Source organism: Aythya marila (assembly GCF_965140915.1).
Source record: "Aythya marila genome assembly, chromosome: 1".
NCBI classification, from domain to species: domain Eukaryota; kingdom Metazoa; phylum Chordata; class Aves; order Anseriformes; family Anatidae; genus Aythya; species Aythya marila.
The window spans coordinates 160,482,071-160,503,325 of NC_139042.1; the positions used below are offsets into that span (position 1 = coordinate 160,482,071).

Below are 21,255 nucleotides of genomic sequence, written 5' to 3' on the forward strand. Positions count from 1 at the left end.
CTTTTCATGCAGGTCTTGTGAGACAGAGATGTCATTAAGGAATACAGTTTAACCTCACGCGGTCTGTTCTGTTTTGATGAAAGCATTTTTCCAACCAGAGATTGATTTTAGACTCAACACATATGCATCTCTTCTTGGTGGGGGGGTGGCTGGTTGTTTTTTTCCTTCCTGCTTTTTGATCGCGTTTGAATACTTTCAGCCAAATAAGTTTCCTGTTACCTTTATGCAGTCTTGTGCTAGTTTTCTGACTGTACAATAACCAAGCTGCTTTGCCTTGCGTTCAGCTGCCTTAACAGCACTGCAGTGTACTGGGTGTGGGCAGTGGGTGCTGCCAGCCTGAGGCAGCCTTTACCAGTTTTTGATGTTGTTGAAGCCTGTCCCCTCGGCCTGTGCGAAAGGAGCGGGGTGAGGCGGAAGCTTTTGACTGCAGTTTGCAAAAGCAAAGTGAACTGGACTTTGACTCATCAGAGCTCTCCATAAAATACTTGCATGGAGGAAGGCAGAACGTAAGCAGGTAGATTTAGATCGTGCTTAAGCTTTGCTCTAGGTAACAGTAGTCCTTGGCTTAAAGAAAAGAACCAAGCTGCTGTTGTGCACTTAATTAGGATAGCAGAAGGCAAAGAAAGCTTGAGATCTACGGTGATTATGTGTTCGCTAAAATATAGCACCATTCAGTAACATAAATCCTTCAGTGCCGTTGTTATTTAACTTAAAGTTATGAACAAAACCAGTGTTAAATCAGTGACAGATATCCAAAGCAGTCGTGTAGTTAATGCCTCAACCCCCATTAGGCAAAATTTTTTAAATAATTTCAGTAGACACCCATCTTTATGTCCACATCAAGGCATTTTATTGAGGTATAAACTTTGCAGAAGATGAGGTAACAATTTGCATAGGACTTATGCAAAATAACTTCACAATTAAAATTTACGTGGCATTAACTACTGCATGTGGAGAAAGACTGATTCCCACTTGTTAGGTTCTCCTCGATGCACACTTCTGTTAATGCTAGTGGTAGGACCATGGAAAAGGTACAGCAGTTGTACGAAAGCACTTTGCACCTGACTGGTTTCATCAACTACAACTCTTACAGCTTCTTTTTAATGGCTTGTGAAACAGAAAATGCTACAATTTTAAATAAGCTTGTCCAATTTAAGAAAGGAGATGCTAACAGTCTTGTCACACTGACTGGGCAGGGTGGAGATGTCTTTCTTAAGCTTTCTGAAGTTACTGGAATAAAAAGGCCCTGGTTGTCAAAATCAGTACTTTGGATTTGGCACTTGAATTTTAAATCATCAGACTCATTAAGGCTAAAACATGCAAGTCTCAGTAAACATGCATTCTTGTGCTATTGAACACTCCTCCTGAAATACTTATATGAAAATAAGTATGTGCTTATTTCCTTAATTTCAGATTTTAAGGAAATCCATCAGTGTAGCTTTAGTGTAGCTCACTTGAAAGCCTGGGGAGAAGCCTGCACATAAATTTCATTTTAGTCATGAAGAACATACAAAAAGTTTCTTACAAAAAGTTCAGTTTCTATTTGACATGTAGAACATTCTTTGCAGATGAATGTTAATATTCTAAGACCTAGTAACAATTCCTGCAGACAGTAAGAGTCTTGATACCATTAAAACTACACTATAAAATGTACACAAGCATATACAGAAAATTAACCAGAGAAACATCAGTTATCCATTGAAAGTCATTTTTCTAAACCAATTCAAAAAGATTATCAAAATACAAAAACAGCTTAAAAAACCAGCCTGAGGTAAGAGTTAAATGCAAATGGCAATCTTTTTCTTAAAAAAATAGCTGTATTGAAATTCTAGTTACTTAGAAAGTTACTTACTGTCAATAAAAACTTTTACTAACAATTGTAAAGAGTATTTTACCTAATACAAAAGTATATAAACATTGTACACAAAGTCAGGAAGTACAATACTGTACTTACATTTAAAAATATATAGTTACGACAATTCAAACTTTACCATACACACAGTTAATCGACTTTGGATTAGCTGCTACTGTTCTCCACAGAGCAGTCAGCTAATTCTGTGTGCTGCTGACTTTCAGCTGTGCTAGGACATACTTTACCATGTCCGTTTGCCTGAGTAAGTCGTTGGCTGTAAAACAAAATGTAGGCTTGAGCCTTGCATACTTCTTCCATAGTGCACATGTTGAGTTTTGAATCATTGCAGTGTACCCAAAATCCTAGAATGAAGGAAGACACCACAGAAACAGACAAATAAAAACACATCACGACACTGTTTGGAGGCGAATGCATTGTACTTAATTAGTTAGTGCTCAGTCCCTTTTAAACAAGAGTTGCTTTGACATAGTATACAGTTTCTGTTGATCTAGTATATTTAAGTATTAAAAGCCCACCTTAACTTCCTCAGATTTACAAGAGAGTTTATAGCCAGAACAAGCTGAACTAGCCAATACAAAAACTGGACCGTGTTGGTCTACAAAACTGAAATTCTCATCCCAGGCAGTTCAGCTACAAGCAACTCCCCTTCTGGTTTCAAGAGACTGTAAATTTATCAGATTAGAATTACCAACACCTCTCTCCCACACTTCTTAATTCACAACTGGTTCCTACCTCCTTCTGAATTGTAGCAGTAGGCAGTGTAGTGCCCTGAGCCAAATCCTTTCCCGTGATGCATGACTACAGCGGATAAGTCATAGATAAAGCAGTCAGGTAGGAGAGTCTTGAGGGATTCTCTGCAGCAGTAAGGCTCCATGTTCAGCATCTGATCAAAATTCACATGCACACCGATCTTTTCACGATGATTGCGTCCTGACCACCTGGAAAATTAAATCACATGAAAACATATATTTTTTTCAAAAAAAAAAATAATACTGTGTTCTTAAAAGTTATCTTTGCTATTGTCTTTGTGCACAAAATAAAGGTGAATTTGCATATTTTTCCCCCAGGCTTCCTTTTTCACTTCTCCTTTATTTTGGGACCATTTGAACGTGTCTATGATACCTACTGTTCTCATCTTCTGAAAATCTTAAAATCTGACTGTAACGGTAAGTGGGAGGTATTTTCCACATACTCCAGGCCATTTTCAATTTTCTTCCTATTCAGGACAGATTCTGTGCCAAGGCCTGGACCAAGAGCTCACAGAGATGCAATCTTCACTTCCTTACTCTCAGGCTAATGCATTAAAGTAAAGGTATCTGGTTATATGATGGCTACGTGAGAGACATCTGACTGAATACAATCTCATTTTGTACATTAGTGAATATGAGCGTTCACTCTTGTTGAAGATAACGCTATTTTTACCAACAGAGTCCACAGCAGGATTAGTAAGTTCTGATTGAAAAGAAGGATGAAATAATTTTACTATTAAAGTAGTAAACAGCTGGAATCCAAAAGGTCAATTCTCTACTTACATTGTACCTTACTGATATTTAAATTAAATAAGGAAAATAAGTTTATATTTCTCATGATAGCAGTAAATGAAAATTAATCTGCTGTTGGAGAAGATTGATGCCAAACAACAGAAGAGCAGGACTAAAAATGGGTCAATTTGCAACACTGTTTGTTGTGGTAGTACTTACCTAAACCGTTTCAGGTGTAATCGGAGAACCTGAGGTAGTCGACACACCATAAGCTGCTTCTGAGCTTCTGTGAGTATAACTGGTTTAGAAGAAAACTTCCTGCGTTTTGCTGAGGCCAAACACACAGTTACATAATACAAATCTTGCTAATTAATAGCCTTGTATTTCATTCTACGATTTAGCCACTGTATTTGCGTGAACCTACATGGCTACCGAATGCATCTCCTTAAAAAGAATACACTCAAGAGATCCATTCTGCAAGGCTTATTTTGTGATTTTAGTGTGAAATACTTAGGGTCACTTAGGTTATTCTCCTAAAATTTAAAAAAAAAAAAAAAAAAAAAAAAAAAAAGGATAGGTTCTTCAGATCCCCACGTGTGTGATCTGAGTTACATTAAGAGAAGCATCACACGTTAAAACATTCTTTGTACAATTCCCCTTCTAGACAGTAATAGCTGCCACAGTGACCACAGCAGGACATAGGAAAGACTTTCCTTTTAATGCAACATACTTTTAAGACTCATAGTATTTTACTTCTATGCTTTTACTGTCAATTTACATCATATTTTACACAGAGAACATATGTATGAGTACATACTGCCTTTACTCACTGTTGCACTGATCACATGCATATATCTTCCCTTCCAAAGCTTCAGTTTCTGTAAACTTGGCCAGCATTTCTGTCAGCAGACAGGGATACTGAGATGCCATCTCCTTGCCATTGCAGTGATACCTCTCAGGAAACTCTAGTGACAGGTCCCAGAAAGGTTCTATGGTATTGGATTTATTGTCGCAGGCAAGACACGTAACCTGTAAAACAATATTTCACAAATTGCTTACACTCAGAAGCTTACTCTGCTAAAAATGTACCGTAACAATAAGTGTATATATATATATTCTTTTCCTAGAGACAATAGATGCAAACAAACAAAGAACAGAGTCATCTAACAAAATAAATGGTGCACCTAATTTCTTTTCTCTGAAGCAGCGTCTCCAACAGTGTTACCACAAATGGCTAAGTGTTCCTACGTTTTACTGAGAAAACAAAGAAGTGTCAAAATGGTCTGTCTGGCACTGTCCAAGAGAAATCAGCTGGCAGAATCACGAGTCTTTTCTCTAAAAAGAAATACTCCAAAACAAAAAAATTATATGAAAGAAAGAAACTATAATTTAGGTTAATTTAAAAAAAAAAAAAAAAAAAACACAGCTCAGGATTTTAAAGTCATATCCTTCTTACTTTGTAAGTCTTCCAGGGAAGCCTGGATTAGGAAGCACACTTCTTCAAAGAAAAATTAACAGGTAAAAATAAATTATTTCTTCTTTCAGTAAGTGGATCCATCGTCACACTAGGGAAAGGACAAGCAGTAAGACAACATAAATAAAATATCAAGAAGTGAAGTGAGTCTACCTCAAAATGCAGATAATACAGATGCAGACAATGTATGAAATTATTTAATATTTAGGAAAGTAAGTTAAAAGCAGTAGCTCTTCTAAGCTAGAATGGCAACATACTAGGATTTGATTTGCAATACAATCTTCTAAACGCCAGCTTGAGCTGCTAATAGAAGAGCATCACATCATTTTATTCTTCCTCCAGCAGACCTCCACCTTTCTGTGATCCATGTGAATGAGCAATTTCTATCACCAGTTGAAGCTGCTACTATTTGGTAATGAAACTCCGTATAGACTGTAACAAACATAGCTCATAAAGGTTATAAAGAAATGTCAGTAAATCTTAAGCGCGTGGGAGACTAAAAAGTTCCCCTTCATATGTTCAGTGCAATAGTCAAAGTACAATACAATCCTAAAGAGTAATTACAGAAGTTTTCTATTGTTAGGAGTGTATTAATTGGCTTCAAAGCTGCTCTTGACCACTACCACAAGCAGCTCTAACCTTGCTGCTCTAGTATACATGCCTTCTGAAAAACTCTGTGTCAAGCTGGATTTTAATTGAGCTCAGATAGGTAAATAGCTTTCACAAAACTTCCATAAGCATCCAACACGCTCCCAACTCTTCCCAACAATTGAACTTTCCCATGGAGGACTACAGGAACTCACAATTTTCATATCAGACCTACTGTCAAGATAGCTGTTACTTATCAGCTCAGAAAACTGCAATGAAACACCACCACTCCTGCTCTACACTAAGTGGAGTATCAATGGAATATGCAAGTTTGCAACCACAAGGGCAAACAATTGCCAAATACCATCTCTATAAGCACGCTTCCTATTTAAGGAAACACCACAAGCTGCTTGGAACAACTAATGCAAAGACGTAGCAAAAAAGGAATGGAGATCCGTGAGGGATTCAAGTATCATCATCACGCAGGCGTGCCTCTAAGCTGCTGGGTCTGCAGTTAGGTTAGCAAGCTTACACGAATGTGAAGATGCACTGTTGGGTTTGAGAGCTCCTTTATTTCCCTGTGGAGATTTGCTGTTACACAATTATTCACCCTGCTTTGCTATTTCATGACCATTAACATAAAGGCAAATCTGTCGCCTCATGGTACCTTCCTTCTAGCTATTCTTGTGAGCAATTCTTTATTTAATACATTTATTAGCCACAGCAGCTTATATCCAATCTATGCATTAGCTTCCTAATGCACATGGACGTTTGTGTACAGGCACACGTGTTTAGCACCAGCGTTAGGAAAGCTGTTAGCTGCTCTAACTTCTAAGAAGAGAACGTCTCTGTCTTGTTCTTAGAAAACAAAACTTTGAACTTACATGGCAGAAAAGAGGAGAATCTTCCGTTTTAATTTACACTGACAGGAGCTCCTTTTGTAAGTGCTAACATCTGGCAACGTTTCAAAGCCACAAACTATTAGTAATTCAGAGCTGGAATCTAGACTTGGAGACAAAATGATATGTTTGGCCACAGTTCAAACTAACTCCTGCATAAACACAGAATGACTAATAGATTTCTGCTGTACAAATGGGTGATTTTGTTGAGCCAAAAGTTTGCTTGATTGACAAGTTACTCAAGCAAGATTTTGTTGAACTTGAATGCACACTGAAGATTAATGGGCTTAGGATGAAGTACACACATGAACAAAGAATGGATCATTTTAACAAGCTCTGAGGTTTTAAATTTAGCATGCCACGTTAATAACCTAGGTTATTTTAAGATCCTCTTTCCCAACTAGTTAATAAACGCTATCCCAAAGTAAAAGACATGTAATTGGTTCAGCTTCCAAATTCTGCTCCTCAGAAAAGAGAAGCTGGTGCAAGTGTTGCTTCTCATCCCCTTGTGCAACTGTGAGCAAAGCTGCTTCGTGCTGGCTGACTTCTATCCTGATGCAGAGCTCCAGTTATTTCCTCAAATGCAAGACACTCCTCCCCGACACGCATCCCTGGCTGGGTGCTGCAGAGCTGGGCTGTTGGGAGCTACCCGGGATTTGCAAATTCCCAAACAGCCAAGTACCCCGGAGTATTTGAATAACCATGCGGCCAGCCCTGCCAGCCACTGTGCAGCAACTGCTCCTGCACACACACACACTGGGTGCTAAATGAGATGTAAATGGAGGCTGGAACAAAGATCAAAACTATTTTTCTGAGCCAGGCCTGGCGCAACAAGGAGGAGGATCCTTCCCTCCCGTGGAAGCCACCTGCGCCAGTCCTCTGGCGAGGCTCCCACCACTTCTGCTCCTGCTCCAGCGGGATCCCCTCATCTCACGCTCCACCAGCACTCACACAGCACAACCCACGTGTTGTTTTTGCACTGAAAGTGTTAAAACTGTATGAACTGCAGAAAGGTAGGTGGAACCAGATGAGAGTTTAAAAAAAAAAAAAGACAAAAGAAACAAAGACAAATATGAGCTCAGAGAGCCGGTAAAATCTTTCTGCATCTGTCCAACATCTTTTTTGGTGTGAGTATTCGTGAGAGTAAAAGGGAAGTGAATTCGCTTACTTTTCATTGCTGTATTTTACAAATTCAGAGTTTAATTTCACCTCGCTGTTACATTCAGTACCTGCTTTTTTAGGAAGTCTTAATGTTGCCATTATAACAAAATGACATGAGAAGCCTACATTTAGAAAGCAAAGAAGGTAAACTACTGCTTTTAGCCGGCTGAAATCCCTGCTTTATGCTCTGCCCCAACCATCCACCTCCTCCTCTCCTGCCTTGTAAGGCGGGCGCTATGTACAATTGTTTGGTTAAAGCTCAGCATTCAACCATGGGCCAAAGGCCAGCCTGAAAAGAGCTGGATCGGATTGCTTGATTCAAGCTAAGCACGGAGGCCACTCAGACAAGCATCACTGAGCCCGCAATGATTTGATGGACAGCCACTGCCCCGGGTGACATTCAGCCTAAACGCAGCCGAAGGAAATGGTTAACATATTGCTGCAGCAGGAGCAGCTCTGCTTTGCTTATGGTCCCTACAACACCAGCATGGAAGAAAGGCAACTGTTACCATCCCTGCTCTAAGCGCAGTAAGATGGGCAGCCCCATTTCTGGGCTTCCACTGCTACCGAGGTTTTCACAAGATAGGAAATACCCACACAAAAAGCAGCGCAATTTTTCCACAGCAAAGTAATCCAGGGGGGTTTGATTGCTATAACACGACCTCCAACACCACGGCCACTCGGTGTTTCCTCCCTTACAAAGATAACCTGACCTCGTGGTGCTGACTACCCCATCATCGAAACGATCTGTGCTTAACAGAACAACACAGGCAAACTACGGCAAACCACGGTCTGTGATTCAATGGCCCGTAGAGATTAAGGTAAAAAGTCACCTTCATCCAGCTGGCAAGCAACTGCCCGTCCCCTTCTGACTCAGGCAGCAGGGAGAATATATGGAAGCACAGGAGTCAGCACGCTCGAGAGATTGGAATAGGAAAACCAGCCCACGGGTCGTGCATTGGTTTGAGTGTAAATGCTCCCATTACCGACCCGAAGTCCTCAGAGCCTTTACCAGGTTATTCGGAGTGAGCCTGCACACCCAGCGCTGCATCACGGCCCCCTCGGGCTGTCCCCAGACCTGCATTCACAGCACAGCCCCCAAAACCCCAGGGCTTCAAACAGCCCAGCGACCGCTCATTTCCCCTTTTCTCCGCAAATTCATCCCAGTCGAGCAAGTAAATGGAGCAGGCCATGCACAGGGAGGCTGTGCCTTTTGAAACTCCCGACACCATTTACATTTGTTAGGACTCTCCGGGCCCTGCATATCCATTTCCCAGGGCGCTGCAAACTGCTTGGCTGCATTCCCCCTTAAACACAATCAGCCGCTTCCCCAGGGTTATCGAGCGGATCCTGTTTGCTTTCAGGGTGTCTGGAGATAGGAAAAGCCAGCTCCAGATAGGTGTTGGATATTTAAAGGGTAATTACTGGGGAAAGAGACTCCTTACCAAAGGCAGGTTTGTCCTAAGAGGACACGGGAACTGCTCACAGCTTTGCTGCAGGGGAACCTCAGGCCTCCAGGAGCCGAGCCAGTGCCCTGCGCTTTCACTGCTGGGTTTGCTGCTGCTGTTACAGAAACCAGGCCGAGAGCTTTACGTGAGGCACCAGACTCAAAGGCAATGAAACCCTCACAACAGACTTCCAAAACCCACCCCCAAACAGCATGGTTTCCAAAGGGCTCCTCATCAAAAAAAAAAAAAAAAATCTTGAAATTACGTTGGCTAGCTACTTTTCGTCATTTACATTAAATCTGGGGTTATTCAACAGCACAACACAGGGAAATCAACAGCTGTTGGCTGCTTTGCAACACACACCGGTTCAGTGAAACTGCAAACACAATTCAGCATCAGTTTTCTTCACTGAGTTGGGTCCCAAGCAGCTCTGACACAAATCCTGTATTTATTCAGGGCTGCTGGCACTGCGAGGCTGTTCCAGCCTTGGCAAGGTCCTGGCAACTGCGGGATGTCCCTGAGGATGTGAAGAAAGCAAGTGTCACTCCTGCCTTCGAGGAGGAGAGCCTCCAGAGCCAGGAGAACCGTCACCTTCATCTGTGGGAAGGCTGAGGGAGCAAGTATTCCTGGAAAACATGTCCCAGTGTACCAAGGGATAAGATGATCAGGAGCTGCCAGCGTGGATTTATGATGGGAAAATCACGCCTGACCAACCCGACAGCTTTCTGCAGTCAGGCAGCTAGCGCAGGGCACCAGCGGGCAGTGGAGAACAGGTGATGTTGTTTATTTTGACTACAGCAAGGCTTTCACCCTGTAGCATGAAAACCACTCCTTGCTTACTTCATGTTGGGAAGAAAATGAAATAAGCATACTTTAAAAACTGCTGCACACCGTGCTAATTAGCTGGGACCATTACAAAAAACCTAAGCCAATAAAAACCAGAGAGATGGTAGCTGACCTACTTCAGTTCCTGCAGTGTACATCAAGGAGCTGTGGATCAGTTCACGAGGTCAGTTTACCCCAGCACATAACTTCACAGTGAGCTCTTCTCCTCATTTTCCACTCCAGCACAGCAGAGAATGGGTATCCTTTCTTCCACAAGAGTACAAGCATGGAGGGATGGAAAATAACTGCTATTTTAATAGGCATACTGGCATCTCCTTGCAGTCCTAGCGGGGCTGAGGAATGGGCCACTGCTTCAGCAGATCTGCGTCTGAAAGCATGGGTTTACAAGACGAAGGCTCCTTTTGCCCAAGAAGTACCACAGCACAATTTTCCCCAGGCAACCACTGGAGGAAGACTAGCGTGTAAAAAAAGGAAAGAAGAGAGAGGAAAGGCTTTGTAGCTGTCTCTGACATAGCCACAGTATCTAGGGGAAGTAAGGTTTCACAACCAGTACTGCAAAGCAAAAATCTTTAATCCTACAAAGGATATTGGAGTCAATAAAGTTGATAAAAAAAGCCAAGAGGCAATCCAATTGTCCACACACACACACATGCTATTCTGGGAGTTACTCATTACCTGGTTTATGTATTCCATAAAGAGAAGTCATAGATGGGGAAGACTTACTTTGGATCAGCTCAGAACTTTAAAAGAGAAACAAAAAGAAACTCATCTAAAAGGCGTAATTTTGACAACACCTACAGCTTTTTCTGGTTATCAGAAAGAAACCTGAGCAAGACTCTCACACGTCCCATTTCCTCCCCTCTTAGCCCTGCACTCTGCACGGAGGTGCAGCGCTGAAGCAGGCAGCGTCCCTCTGGCAACGGGCTGATGGCAAGCTCCGGACTGGGGCTTCCCTGCAGGTTATGGCACAGCACCCCCAAGAAGGGCTGTGTTTTATGGCACACGTGGAAGTAACGCAGAACCTGAGCAAACAGACAGCTTATCTGCACTGCAAGCGATCCTCTGTGTACTGTATCAACAGCAGCTCCCGAGGTTTAAAGGTCAAGTAGACTGACTTCAGCGCACTTGAGTATCTCACAGAATCAAATGTCTTTAACTAATACTCGTGGTACTAATGGGCAGCGAGTGTAACAACTCTGTGATCCTAAAATGGAAGGCAACTGCTGCACAGAAACCAGCTTCCCCGCTCCCCTTGTTCACTGAACAAAGATGTAATTCCAAAATATTCTAGATTAAAATCCCACCCTATTTTCTGAATAAAGGCAGCGGGCTACTGTTCCAGCTATCTAATATAGAAATTGTAATACTCGTGCAGCTTGTAGGTGGATAGGGTTAAGCACTTAGGGACAAGGAGTACGAACATCCCTTAAAGTGTTCGGATTGTCAAAGTACCACTTCTGTTCAAAAATCCCTTCTGTTCAAAAGGCTGGTGAAGACTGGACTGGAGCAGAGGAGCGAGAGCACAGAGGGAACGTCAGGAGGTAAAGTGCTGGACGCCACCCATGGAAACTGCCCCAGGAGCCGGGGAGACATCAGGGCAGGCAGCAGCCTCACGCCCTTCCTCCTCTTCTGCCTGCTCTAGGCACTGTGAAGTTCGCCGGGGCTGTATTTTGCATACAGATCCTGACCAGCTGGGGTAGAAGCACTGAGCTGCAGTCACAGCACAGCCTGAGCGCGTTCAGTTCTTTTTCAGGCTCACTTGATGACACTTGAGTGAATTCTCACTGTTCCCCTCCCTAGTTTCAGGAAGGTGGGAGGGTTTCTAGCCACAAGCCTCTTCACGTAGAGCTAAAAACAAGTGAAAGGAGTGGTGCTAGCAAAATAATACGTCTTCAGAGCCTTCAAAATTCTTCCAGAAAATCACTCCTATACGAAGGCTTGGAATGCAAACCAAGCCATGACAGTATACTTGGGCAATTTCTTTATTTTCGTATCAAAGTTACTATGTTGGAGAGGATTGTGATTTTCAAATAAACTTTGATGATACGATATAAAAGACTCTTCTACCAGCACAATCCTTACCCCGGAGATGTTAACTGCCCTGAGAAAACTAAATATGCCAGCAGAAGTGCTCTTACACTGGGCCAAACACACGGTAGAGGATGATCTACCCTCTACCCCTTTCTACCCTCTGCTCCTGTTGCAATGCGGTTAGTTTTTTTGATGCATTCAACAGAAATCAGCATTTGTTGGTTCAAGCAGTTCTCAGTTGTTTGTACACACACACACGCACACACAGTTGGGATGTGCCTAAGAGAATGTGGACACACTGAAGCACTTAGCAGGAAGCTAAGAAGAAAGCAAAAACAATAATAAAAAAGAACAGTCATAAAAAGAGGAAAACAACCATTGCCTCCACCCTACGAATTTGATTCCTGTGTTGACAGAGCCTTCTGTATCTTTGTGTTGTAACGGAAAGGATTAGCACCATTGTACATAGCACCGCAGCAAACAATTACTTTGTAGTAATGAATCTCAAATTCAATCTATTTACTGAAATAATACAAATGATTCCTTGCAAGGCATCCGTTTCAAAAAACAGCTGCCATTTATACTAGAATAACACCTTTTCTCTGGTATCACCACAGCCTACTAGATACTTGAAATTGTAAATTCTTTATTACTGCTTATCAGTTGATGTTTAATGGCAGTCAGATGTTTATCAGTAGCTTCAGGAAGGTGCTTTGTAATACCAAATTTATAACTTTTATGTTAATCAGGTGACTCTTCTACTGAAATCTTTAGGAGTACTGAGATGACCTTTCTTCTAAAATAGTATATACTATATCCTCCCCATCCTTCCTTGGTAATTACAAATTTATTAACCTTTGAAGTGTGCTGATCATCAACCAGTATAAATTCATAACTACAAATCATTACAAGTCTTAAAACCATCATAAAAACATACCTGACTTAATAGCTGTCCATGAAAAATGTTGTTAACCACATTCAAAACCTGTTTTATAAGTTTTCTTTGAGAAGCAGGGATGAGAGCTGGGTATCTGGTCCCCGTAGTCTCCAGTTCCTGCTGCACTTTATCCAAAAGTTCACAAAGGAATTCCTGAGCATCTTGTTGGGCATATCCTCTGAAGGCTGGAATTAGTCTCCACACAGAATGCAGCATAGCAAACGGAGACACAAGCGCCCATTTGCCAGACCACATCACTTGAAACAGAGTATGCAGCTCGTGACAAAGAGAAATATGCTTTGAACTGGGCTCCCTGGGCTGAATAAGTTCCATATTTCTACTTTTTGATGCTCCTCCACTTAATCCAGAGGATAAACTAGACCGCCTCACAGAAGATGATCCCTTTCCTTTCTCTTGGTTCTCACTCACTTGTAATGTTGAGGCAGTTACTGAAGGGTGTTTAGATGAAGATCTGGTTTTACCACTGGCTGCCGTTGCCAGCAGTTCCTGAGTTTGGTTGAGATCAAGCTTTAAAAAGCATTCTCGAAAAATAAGTAAGTGACTTAATACCTGCAGGATAGAGTTCATATAGCACGTATTTCCCAGGTTTCTCAGTCCTGTTACTCCTGGAGTCACTGTGGGCCTTCGTTTAATCGGGGAGTCACTTATTTTTTTCAATCTTACTTCATCTGAGGTATACGTTTCTTTCAACTCTGCCACAGATTCCACGTTCTGTGATGCTTTTTGCATGCAGGGTGCTGATTTTGAGGACATTCTAATCTGGTTTTGTAAACGAGAACTCTTCCTTGGGGGCATCTTTTCCATCTCTTCTTTCAGCTGGCGCTTTCGTTCTTGTCTCCTCTTTCTAGCTCTGTCCCTTCTTTCCTCCTCCTCTTCCCAACGCTTTTCTTCCTCCAGAATCTTTTTTCCGCTCGGCGTCAGCTGAAACCATGACCTGAACACCTTGCCCATGAACGCGCGCCGCCTGTGCCACAGCGCCGTGAACATGCGGTCCTGATTCCGAAGCACGGCCTGGGCACCGTCATGCGCCAGGTAGGAGTCGTCGCTGGCCGCCATCGAACGCAAAGTCCTCCCGCTACGAGTAGTGCACTCATAGTTCTGACTCTTGATTGCACTTAATGTACTCCGCAACAGCTTTAAATCTCCCGTTGCGTTATCATTAAGAACATAATCGTCACAGAGATAACAGAAAACGTACAGCTCGTTTACTTCCAACGCCACGGGGTGACCGTTCTCCTGAAAGTGCTTTAGTGCATGTTCTTCGATGTATCTGCCGCAGGCCACGTGCGAGCAGCTGAGGCACGCCCACACGGATTCGGTGGTATTGCAGTCCACGCAGTGCCATTTCTGAGGATTCAGGATGGAGTGATCCTGGGCCAGTCGCAGACGTCCGATGTGCTTACACTTATCCATCGTTAAAACTGAAATTGCAGAGAGACGCTAGCAAAACACATCGTCCAAGCTATCTTCTGTCCATGATACTTCAACCTGCAACTAAAAAAAAAAAAAACGTTTTAAGTTACAGTGCACAAATACCCAGCTGTATCACTTTGATGGCTGTCAATATACCTCACTGCTACCTGAGGTCAGGACCACGATCTTCATCCAACCAAGTCCCACCAAACACATAATGGCAGGCAGTTCCCTGGAGCCACACTCAGCGTTACCATCATCAGCCTGACATTCAGACTATTTAGTTCATATTTTCAGTACTTTCTGGCCCAGGACTGAAGCATGCTGGCCTCTTTTGGTTTTTGTTTGTTTCATTTTTCCCCCCAAAGAAGCACTGATCAAGTTAAAATACACTGTTTTAGAATTTGGATAGAAACACAATTTAAAATGTTCCTATTAATTACATCCCTAAGCACACAGGTGCAGGAGTGCAAGGTTCACTTCAATTTATTATGTTTACACAGTATGACCAGTTTAGACAAATGAGACTTCGTATAACTCAAGCCCTTAATTAAGCCACACCCTTAATTAAATCACTGCACCTTTGTACTCAAGCAAGCCCATTGTACCAGTGCTTTCTACAATAACATATTTCCAGATATGGGTACTTTAACATGTTATCCTATCAGCACTGGAGGGAAAAAAAAAAAAAAAAAAAGAAAAAAAATGAGGGTGACAGGGAAAAACAGACTTTGATTTCTTCATAAGAAAGAAATACCATTAGATATCTAGCTCAATTTGCTGAAAACCTTACTTAAAAAATAGCAGTTTGAACATTTTTCTAATGCACGTCTTCAAAAAAAAATACAAAATTTGGCTTGCCCTGGCTTATATCCTTTTATAAGTATATCTGGCAGCATTTATTTGTTCAAAGCTGCTGTATTTGCTCTCTCCCGTAAGGTGCATTTACCCAAACCAAACAGGCAGGCTCTGACTAACAGACTTAAAGAGACAGTGATTCAGTCTTTGTTTTTGCCATCTTTCTTTAGACCTTACAATCTGGTTTGAGAGATATCATCTGGAGACAGATGATGTGTCAGGAAGCAATTATGTTTGATCTGGAGCCTTTGTGCCCACGATGTCACTGACTAGGAAGGCTGCATAGCACACAGCACCCATCACATCATACACAGTACTTTCCAGATGAAACAGTTGCTTCACCTGAGGAGGACCAAGCGCTTGTGAAACACGCAGGTTACACCAAGCAAGACCTAAGTTTTGCCATTACAAATACATACTGTGGACCTTGCCTAGGCTGTACAACATCCAGGACTCGAGGCTTCACAGATGAGTAAGCCAAGCTACAAAAAAAATAAGTGATTTAGCCAGCTCTGGAGAGAATCCAAAGGTCTCTTAATCCAGCTATCATCCTTCAATACGTTAGTATTTCCCCACTGCTATAGTCCTGAAATGCACAAGAATAGGTTAACTGAGTCAGGAAAATGTCCATGATAGAGAAGGCACTATACTGGGGGAATCCTAGCATCTGACGACATGCCTACTAAGGAAGGCAAGCAGGTGAACAAGCAGCAGCTGGATAGGAAAGTAGCTTCATTTTTCCTCTGGTAACTGGATGAAATTTGTCATTAAAAGATTTAACGAAAAACGACTTGGATTGGTTAATTGTCCTGTGGCCAACGTCTTTTAAGATGTTCTGATACAGTTAACGAAGAGCTCCAACAACTCTGAGCACAAAACCAGCACCTGGCCCTGCACGCCTGGTGCCATTACTCGTCATACAGAAAAGGTTGAGCCAGCTCCAGTGAAACTAGCGAAGTGCACACGGTTTTACACGTTAGTCATTTCCATTCAATTTATTTCAGAGCTGTTTCCAGTCCGTACTAACTGCAGGGAAGAATTTCAGGCGCTGTGGCCTCTGGGTACCCAGCCAGTACTTCCCAGGCTAAGCACCAACCCTGGCGTACTACGGGAGGTCAAGATCTCTTGAGTGCCACGGTCAACAGACCACAAAAATAATAGCTGCTGAAGGTTTTCAGCTTGCCAGCGTCCACAACATTCATTCCTTCTAAAAGGCAGTCTATTCACAGGCTGCTAATGAGATTCTTTTACAAATGTCCATACTACGTTTCTACTTAATCCTGTTTTTGTAAATAAGGCCACTAATTTTATCCCATGTCTTCTCCCACAGCTTTCCCCCAGCAAAGCTGAGCTTCTCTAACACTGATGTCCGTAATATGAGGAACTTACATAAATCTCAGAGTTGTCACGTATGTTAAATCCTCCTGGAATACTAGAGAAATTCTTACATAAAGTCTGCTGCAATGATTAAAAATGGTTGACAGAACTCAGAGAGACAAGATTCATCCATATGTTTTCGGGCTAACCAAGACAGACCCTCCTGCAAAACATATTAGTAGCAGTGCTTCCCAGAAGGCAACCAACAAAATTCCCACAGGCCTGTCGGATACAGCAATACTGTCACTCCGCGAGTCTGACAGACCAACCCTTTCCAATTTTCTTACATTTAAAGACACTCCATACCTTCTTTTCTTTTTTTTTTTTTTTTGTAGTATTATATTGTATTTTTTTCTGTTTGAAAAAAAAAAAAAAAACAGCATCGAGAGCGATACTACTCACATGGCTGAACTTCAGCACGTATTGGACTGGGGACAGAAGCAGCCTGCTGATTTCAGGATGAGCGCTGCGTAAACCAGGGTTGTGCAACCAAGCTCTAAATGCGAAAGCAACAGGATTCTACGAAAGCGCAAGACCGACTGACGCCTTGAAGAGAAAAGCCCCAAAGCCCTTGCCCCCCGCCAGCAGCCAAGCCAGCACGACATCTTCCCACCTCCGCCGAGGCACGGAGAAAGGAGCCGGGAGGAGGGGGAGGAACCAGCCTGGCATGGGAGAAGGCAGTTTCTTTGAAGAACATGGAAAGAAAGCAAAATGCACAGTTTGGTCAGAGACACAAATATCTGAAAAAGACCACAAAAAAGCTAATAGTGCCAAATCGAGACCGGGAAAACTTCAGCTCAACGTCGGGCAGCACACTGACGGCATGAACGTTTTAAGATGAGGAGCACTAAAACACTAAATCAAGCGGGAAAATTTACTAACTTACAACAAACAATTTGCAAAATAGAATAGGTTGAGGAAAAAAAAAATAGGATTGAAGTAACAGATAATGGTCGAAATATAAAAAATACTGGATCTTGATTGCTACACCTAGTAGAAAACCGCAGCTGGGGTAAAACAGTTCAAGCAAATGCTACACTATTAAAATTCTCTAAAGAAAGTTATTCAGCACCAGCTTGTGCATTCTTCTCTCCCGAGGCTCAGTTCTCTGCACACACACAAAGAAATTGTGAATTAATTGACCAGCACTCCAGAGATCAAGCCCCCCTGTGCTCTTAGCACAGACCCGAGCAGAGGCAGTAAGCAAGATAACAAGCACCAACACACAGAGCAGCGGGCTGAAAGGAGCGAGCTGCCTGGGAAAATACCCATATACAAAAGTCTCCTTGCGCCAAAGTCCCACCAGCACTGAATGTGTACGGAGCATGGTATTTATTTTCACCGAAGCACGCCGATAAGGCTGAGGCACGGTTATTTCTTTAGCTGCTTTTACTGCACGATGGCTGGCAAACTACACTGCGGGGTAACTTGTTAGCTGAAAAAGTACTCGAAAAAAAAAAATAGTAATAAAATCAGAAGCCAGGACTATAGATGTTTTTCTTCCGTTTGAGTTACTCATAAACAAGAGATTCACTCTCACAGCTGTTAAATTGAGAATTATAACTCAGATAGAAACAGAAGGATATCTTTTTTTTTTTTTTTAGTCACTACTCTTGTAATTAGTTGCTTGGCTCATGAGGAAAAAATCGAGCAGGATCTCAAGCGCTAGACTCCAGTAGGTCGTTTCACTGAAGTGTGCACAAGCATGGGTGGATGCTCGGGTGTGTGTCTGTGTGTGTGTGTCTCTGTGTGTGTGTCCCTCACTCGGGGGCAGGTTACCACCGATTTTCGCCGTGCTCATACCTGCTTCCCACCTGCACGGCGAGCAAACAGCCAGCTCCCGAACCGAAAGCTGTAGACACCGAGCACGATACGAGCCTGAAGCCAGCCGCCCTGCTCGCCGCGCACAGCCCTTTTTCCCAAATCAGCCCCACCACACACCGCCCCCGGCTGCTCCCCGAGCCCTGCAGCTCGCCCCCAGCCCTCACCGCAGCTCGCCGCGCAGCCCCGCGCCCCGTGCCCCGCTCCGGCAGCACCAGCCGCGCTCCCCGCTCCGCTCCTAGCATAAACTCCGCGCTCCTGCCGCCCCCCGCCGCTCCCCGCTGACAGCTCCGCCTGTCCCCCCCCGCTCCCCGGGGCAGCGCCGCCCGCCCCCCGCCGCCCCCCGGCTCCTCGCCCCCTGCCCGCCGCCCCTCACGCACCCGTCACCCGCCGCTGCCGCCATCTTGCGCGCCCCGAGCCGCAGCCGCCCGGCCCCGGCCCCAACCCCGGCCCCGGTCCCGGCCCCTCGGCGACGTCAGCGCCGGGCCGCGGCCGCCCCCCGCTCCCCTCCCTCCGTCCCTCCCTCCCTCCCCGCGGGGATCCCCGCTCCGCTCCGCCCCGCGGGGCTTCGGGGCTGTGGGGCGGGTGGCAGCCCGCAGGAGCGAGCCCCGTGCTGTGGGAAGGGTTGAATAAACTCTCGGCGAAACCTCGCTGGGCTGCTCTGTGCCTATACACGCACGGGTTTGCTCGTGCTTTGTGTGAATGTGCCCCAAAAAGATGTTACAGGGGGCTTCAGGGCGGGCTCAGGGTGAGCATGGTGTCCCACGAGCCCCCAGGGGGTTTTAAGGCATGGCCACGAGCACCAAAAGCCCTCTCCTGAGCCCCCCGCGTCCAGCAGGGTCTTTTCACAGCAGCAAGGCTCCGTGCATCTGCCTCCGTGCTCCTGCTCGTGTCGTCATGGAAAATGCGCTTTGGTGTAAAACCTGTGGTGAAATATCTCGGCCCCGGCTGCCTCCGCTCCCCTCCAGTTGTGGGGCTCGGCCCTCGCTGCTTGCAGGGCAGCCGCGGGGTGCAGGCAGCAGGATGCAGCTGAACAGCACAGCTCAGTTTTCCTTCAGGGTCGCTTTGTTGTGGTGCTCTCAGAAGCCCACAGGGGATGAAAAAGTAGACTCGCCGAGCTTCTCACTCGTGATTTCAATGCGTTTCTAGCCTCTAATGTGAGGAATGATGCTGCCTACTCAAAACACGAAAATCAACTGCACAGTGGATGTATTTGCACATCCTTGGGTGTTTTTAAGACAACTTTCACTATTTCCAAATAGCTACCATGTGTATTTTTGTCAAGTCACTACCCACATCTTTATCAGTAGAGTTTCTTCCTTCAGTCCTAGCTGAAGGAAGCTCTCCCACAGCGCTGCATCACCAGTGCCTCTCTCACGCGGTATCTCTGTCCAGCCCTGCCTGCATGCCTGTCTGTCGGCTAAGTGGTGTTGGCACGGACCCGATCGCCATCCCGCTGTGACCCCCAGGCTGCCTCCATCCAAGCCCCTCAGCCCCACACCCCAGCACACTGCTCAGGTGGTGAGCTCGAGGTGAGGCCTGGGGCACTTTGGGACATCCCAAGCCCCATTTTCCATGGGTGTCTGATGGGGGCTTTGGTCCTCATATGCTCACAGGGAGGCCAGCAGTGAGAGCAGAACATGGTGGCTCCACAACATGGATGTTAAGCCCACCACAGGGCCAAGGGTTAACTCAGTCAGACACAACCCAAGGCCTGGCCATTCCCAAAGTCCCTCAAAGAATCCCTCAGAAATTCATTTTCATTTAGGCTGGTCTTTATATCCTGGCAACCTATCACTGTCCCCAGTGCACAGTGTTACCCCTTTCCCCTCCACCAGACAGTGCATATCTTCCAAAACTCCATTCTACTGATAACAGAGATTTGCTGTGCCCGTTATCTCTGCAGTATCTGATTTTACATAGAACAGATGAAGAGAAAATAAAGTTCCTCCTTTCTTTTTCTTTCCTTTTCTCTCTCTCTCTCTCTCTCTTTTTTTTTTTTTTTTTTTCTCCCCATCAGTTCCCCATGTTAATTTGACAACACTTAAGCTGATTCTCATTAAGCACAGTTCATACCCTTATTGGGGCAGGGAGGCCTTCAATCTTTCTTCCTGCATGTTGGCTAATCCACTGCAAGGTATTGATTTGGGATTGGGATTTGGCTCCAGCCAAACAGGTAAATCAGTGAACTGCTATATGCTGCTCTTACCAGATCTGTCCTGGTTCATGTATGCCTTTAGTGACATCCCAATTAATTTTTTTGACCTTCCTTTAGCCTTTCTTACAGTCATGCATTTATTCTGCTAAGGTAATAGCCACATTAAAAACATTCAAGGCTGATAAGAGAATGCCTGATCCTCAGGGACGTATACAAGACTTTTTACCATCCAGACATTATAGCTAGATTTCTTGTGATTTATTGAGACAGCCAGAAATTGATTTCCTAAAAGTAATTTAATTTTAAATTCATTGGGTATTTATGAAAATGGATGCCAGATATATGTGATATTGTCAAGAAGCAAACAAATGTAATAAATCCTTAAAAGTAATGTAACCTCATGTCTTCCTTTTAAATGTAAAAACATTCTCTGGAGGGGAGAACACCACTTACACACACAGTGTGTGTTTAAACCTTTTTAATACTGCAGAGACTTTAATGCATTTTTAAATGTCCCTTAACATTATGTTTATATATGCATATATACACACACACTGTGTGCACTTACAGAAAAATATTTGCTTAGTCCACCTGACAGGCAAAGACATCATAAGATGCTATTCTGAATGAAGCATCTGAACTTCTATAAATGCCCAGAAATTTTAAATGAAATGAAAAATGAGCTTTAAACAAAAAGTTAACTTTAAACAAATATGGAGCGACCTTTTGCTCTTGTTGATATGAACACCAATACTGGTTTGCACAGTAATGCAAACCAGTATTGGTGCAAGCCTCAGGGAGGCCACTGGGACCAGCACTACTTGTCCTGGGACTGTTCTGAGTTCTAGAAGCCCCTCTGTGACATTTCT

General features: G+C 43.9%; 1 protein-coding gene across 3 annotated transcripts; it reads right to left on the bottom strand.

Annotated features, from left to right (window-relative positions):
* Positions 1-93: 93 nt before the first annotated feature.
* USP44 (ubiquitin specific peptidase 44) lies at positions 94-18,665 on the bottom strand. 3 transcript variants are annotated; one of them, XM_082784425.1, is made up of 7 exons: positions 18,609-18,629; positions 15,450-15,512; positions 12,739-14,253; positions 4,185-4,383; positions 3,574-3,682; positions 2,606-2,811; positions 94-2,214 (listed from the first exon to the last, which is right to left on the bottom strand). In XM_082784425.1, the coding sequence occupies exons 3-7, from the start codon at positions 14,170-14,172 to the stop codon at positions 2,018-2,020; spliced, it is 2,145 nt and encodes a 714-aa protein (XP_082640551.1). In that variant the 5' UTR covers positions 14,173-14,253; positions 15,450-15,512; positions 18,609-18,629; the 3' UTR covers positions 94-2,017. The 3 variants fall into 3 exon arrangements, with proteins under 3 accessions (XP_082640551.1, XP_082640550.1, XP_082640552.1); XM_082784424.1 differs by lacking the exon at positions 15,450-15,512 and having other exon boundaries at positions 18,609-18,665; XM_082784426.1 differs by lacking the exons at positions 15,450-15,512; positions 18,609-18,629 and adding an exon at positions 16,810-17,031.
* Positions 18,666-21,255: the final 2,590 nt, after the last annotated feature.